Raw genomic sequence first — 4160 nt, 5'->3', positions numbered from 1 at the left:
CGCACGGGCGCGACGTGCTCGCGCAGGCCGACGAGAAGGAGAAGGAAAAGTGGCTGGCCCAGGACGGCACGGACTGGACGGGGGCGTTCGGGACGGACCCGAAGGACATGATGGACGGCAGCCAGGTGGACCTCAACAATGACGAGAACCACGACGACATCAGCAACTCGGACGAGGACGACGACAACAGCAACCCCGACCTCGGCATCTCGGACGGCGAGACGCTGTCGCGCGGGGGGTCGAACGAGGGCGGGGTCACGTCGGGCTCGAGCGACCCACGTCGGTCATCGGCGGGCACGCGGCCGTCGGGCGACACGACGCGGACGACGGACAGCCAGCTGCACGAGCGGGCGTCCAAGAGCAACAGCCCGCTGGACGCGTACAAGGAGTACAAGGACCACAGCCGCGACCTGCACCGGAAGCACCGGGGTCTGATGCAGTGGCGGCCGGTGAGGAACATGCAGTTTGCTAAGAACGAGGCGCTGTTCGCCATGAGAAAGGTGAAGAAGCTGGGGGCGCTCGACGGACGGAAGCCCGACGTCGAGACGGAGGTGTAAACGTCGAGGAAGGAGTCACTGGGGGCGTTGGGGTCGGTGTTTGTATTTGTAGGAACTATTATGAGCAATGAGATGTATGGACGTATCCCTTTGAACCCGAAATTGATCTCATGTACAAAAAATAGGTACTGGAAGGACCCAACTAACGTGGTAGAAATGAGCTTGACAGCTAATCAAATCATGCACCTAGCCCACAGTGTATTTATAATAAGCTATAGTACTATAGCCCACCTAATAATATCAGGCGTACTGGGTTTATAGCGAGGATCTCAGATAGATTACGTTAGAATGAGGTAGGACTCTAGGTACTGAGCAAGGTTAACAAATGTAGCAGCGCTAAACCCGATTATGCAGGCGGTATACGGCTTGTGGGGCGCTTGCTTGTACTGAGATCAAGTTCGGGTTCGAAGGGATAGTATGTGAAGCATATGCCCGTTCGTTCTGTGATGTGGAAGCCAAGTTGGAAGTCGAGTCGGACGCCAAGTTGTGGAAGCTAAGGACAAGTGGAGGCAGAGACAGTGTGGATGATGTGGATATTGCACGCACTGTATGGGCCCTTATCGGGGCGGGGTGCTGCGATAAGGATTTTTCTCAGAGGAAAAAAATTGGGAGGCACGACCCAGGCCCCAACGACGCAGCAGGATCGAGACGCTCACCGAGACGACGTCCGCCCATTACCAGTTTTGAGTCGAGTCGGGTCCAGACGAGACAAGACTCACCCTCAACAAACCAACCCCTCCCTCCGCAGCGTCCCGAGTCCCGCGTCGGATGTCCAAGACGCCGCCCTGTCGACTGCGCACGCTGGCACCAACATAAAAAGAAAATCTACATATACCCAGCATGGCCAGCACCATGGCTACCCCGACACTCGACGACAAGCTCGACAAGATCCGCTCGCCGGGTCTGCAGAGCCAGCAGAGGGTACTGTGTGGCCTTCGAGCCCGACGATTTGATCCCGAGATGGCAACATCTGCTAACAGCCTTCTTCAACAGAGAGTCGTCGTTCTCCAAGCCGTCGATGCGACCCTCAAAGAACAGAACACGCCCCCATCCCCCACGGGCTACTTCGCCGCCCTGCTCGGGCTCCTCAGCCAGTCCATCGAGAGCGGCAGCATCAACTCGGAGACAACCTCGTCCGTCGTCTACCTCCTCGACGTCGTCACACCGTACGCACCGCAGCCTCTGCTGCGCTCCAAGTTCACCCAGATCCTCACCCTCCTCGCCCCCATCCTGCTGCTCCAGGATGCCGAGGCCATGCTGCTGCGCGCCTCCATCGGCTGCCTCGAGTCGCTGCTGCTCGCCCAGGACCTCCCTGCCTGGGATCTCGGCGTCACCCAGATCGGCCCCCGCCGTGCCGTCGCCGGCCTGCTGAACCTCGCCCAAGACCCCAAGCCCAAGATCCGCAAGCGCGCCCAGGACGCCCTGAAGAAGGTCCTCACCAACCCGCCGCCGAGCCCGTCCCTCGACCACCCGGCCGCCGACATGTGCGCCCACACGGCCCTCGCCACCCTCGAGGACCTCGCCGCCAAGGCCACCCAGGCCCGCAAGACCCAGAAGAAGGCCTCGGCCGAGTCCCAGCACGACCCGGCCCTGCTCCACGCCCTGCAGCTCGTCAAGACGATCGCCTCGGCGAGCGGTGGCTGGCCCAGCAACAAGATCGAGAGCCTCTGCGAGCTGCTCCTCGGCATCGCCCGCTCCGGCGGCGAATACATGACCGTTGCCACCTTTGACATCTTCGAGATGATCTTTGCGGGCATGGCGGCCGACGACGCCGCCGCGTCCTCCAAGCTGCCGCGCCTCATCGAGATCATCTCCGAGCTGCGGCCCGCCGCCAACGACACCCAGCTCATCCCCCCCTGGCTCGCCATCCTGTCGCGCGGCTACGACGTCTCGGCCCAGCTCGAGCCCGAGGACACCTTCCAGAACCTGCCCGACCTGTTCACCATGGTCCTCGCCTTCCTCGAGTCCCCCTCCCACAACATTCGCATCTCCGCCTCCGAGTGCCTCGTCTCCTTCCTCGCCAACTGCGTCCCCGCCTCTGTCATCATCGAGCCCTCCGTCTACGACGAGAAGACGCTCGACAAGGTGGCCAAGGCGGCCGAGACGCTGCTCAGCGTCAAGTACCAGGCCGCCTGGCCCGAGAGCTTCAACGTCTTCGGCGCCATGTTCCGACACGCTCCGCTGGCGCGCCAACCCCCGCCCATGCTGACCCATCCTCCGGGCAGTCGGCGACCTCCGCAGCAACGACTCCTTCGGCGGCAAGAAGGAGGCCGACGAGGTCATCGGCCGCGCCATCCGCGCCGTCGGCCCCGACGCTGTCCTCTCCGTCCTGCCCCTGAACCTCGCCACCCCCGCCAAGGGCCAGCCCGGCCGCGCCTGGATGTTCCCGCTGCTGCGCGACTACGTCAGCAACACCCACCTCGCCCACTTCCGCGCCGAGATGGTGCCCCTCAGCGAGCTCATGTTCCAGCGCGTCCTCGACCACGGCGAGGCCGCCAAGACGATGGAGGTCAAGATCTACGAGACGCTCGTCCAGCAGATCTGGGCCACGCTGCCCGGCTACTGCGACCTGCCCCTCGACCTGGCCGCCGCCTTTGACCAGAGCTTCGCCGAGCTGCTCGCCAACCTGCTGTACAAGCAGGTCGAGCTGCGCCTCGAGGTCTGCCGCGCCCTCAAGACCCTCATCGAGTCCAACCAGGCCATCGCCGAGCTCGAGGACGCCGCCGACGACATGGTCCGCCAGAGCCGCGTGCCCCGCGAGACGGCCCGCGCCAACCTCGCGTACCTCGGCACCTACGCCGGCAACATGCTCGCCGTGCTCTTCAACGTCTACACCCAGACGCTGCCGCAGAGCCGCGGCCCCATCCTGCTGTCGATCAACGCCTTCCTCAGCATCACCCCCGCCGCCGAGCTCCGCGAGACCTTCGACCGCGTCAGCGCCATGCTCGCCGCCGAGCTGCAGAAGGCGCCCGACGCCGCCGAGAAGGGCGCCGCCGCGCCGCAGAAGAAGCAAGGCCAGGACCAGGCGCCCTCGACGACCAACACGCTCATGGACCTCATCATCACCATGTCCGTCTATCTGCCGCGCGACAGCTTCGCCGCCCTCTTCGAGATGGCCTCGGTCACCATCGTCCGCCAGGACCAGCCGCAGCTGCAGAAGAAGGCCTACAAGCTGATCCCGCGCCTCGCCGAGTCCGAGACGGGCCGCGCCGCCCTCGAGGCGCGCACGTCGGAGCTGCAGGCCATGTTCATCGCCAGCGCCGACAAGGTGTCGGCGCCGGCGCGTCGCGAGCGTCTCGCCGCGCTCTCGGCGCTGCTGCCGTTCGTCCCCGACACGTCGCTGCACTTCATCCCGTCGATCCTCAGCGAGGTCGTCATCTGCTGCAAGGAGAACAACGAGCGCGCGCGCGAGGCGGCCTACGGCCTCCTCGTCGAGATGGGCGAGCGCATGGCCGCCGCCGACGGCGCCACCATTGACAACGCCAAGGTGCCGCACATGCACACAGCGACGCCCCCGCCGGCACGGCCAACATTGAGGATGCCTCACCATTTTGGTCGGCCGGTTTCGGCGGTGCACATGGTATATGACCTCGGTCTTCGGTT

The 4160-nt window shown here is 64.2% G+C and overlaps 2 protein-coding genes across 2 annotated transcripts in view; both read left to right on the top strand.

The window, feature by feature from the left end:
• The window catches only part of VDBG_01579 (conserved hypothetical protein), a gene marked incomplete at both ends in the record, with an annotated part of 4006 nt that extends 3449 nt beyond the window's left edge, over positions 1-557 (top strand). The window contains one exon of the mRNA XM_003007345.1: positions 27-557. Coding sequence (XP_003007391.1) covers positions 27-557 — 531 coding nt within the window. The remainder of the gene's footprint in view (positions 1-26) is intronic.
• Positions 558-1409: 852 nt separating this feature from the next.
• Positions 1410-4160, top strand: part of VDBG_01578 (90S preribosome component RRP12) — a gene marked incomplete at both ends in the record, with an annotated part of 4004 nt that continues 1253 nt past the window's right edge. The window contains 3 exons of the mRNA XM_003007344.1: positions 1410-1478; positions 1551-2722; positions 2799-4137. Of these exons, the coding sequence (XP_003007390.1) occupies positions 1410-1478; positions 1551-2722; positions 2799-4137 (2580 nt within the window). The remainder of the gene's footprint in view (positions 1479-1550; positions 2723-2798; positions 4138-4160) is intronic.

This window comes from Verticillium alfalfae, genomic scaffold, assembly GCF_000150825.1.
Source record: "Verticillium alfalfae VaMs.102 supercont1.2 genomic scaffold, whole genome shotgun sequence".
NCBI classification, from domain to species: domain Eukaryota; kingdom Fungi; phylum Ascomycota; class Sordariomycetes; order Glomerellales; family Plectosphaerellaceae; genus Verticillium; species Verticillium alfalfae.
The sequence above is the reverse complement of the archived record's forward strand: the minus strand, read 5'-3'. Positions and strand labels throughout refer to the sequence as shown.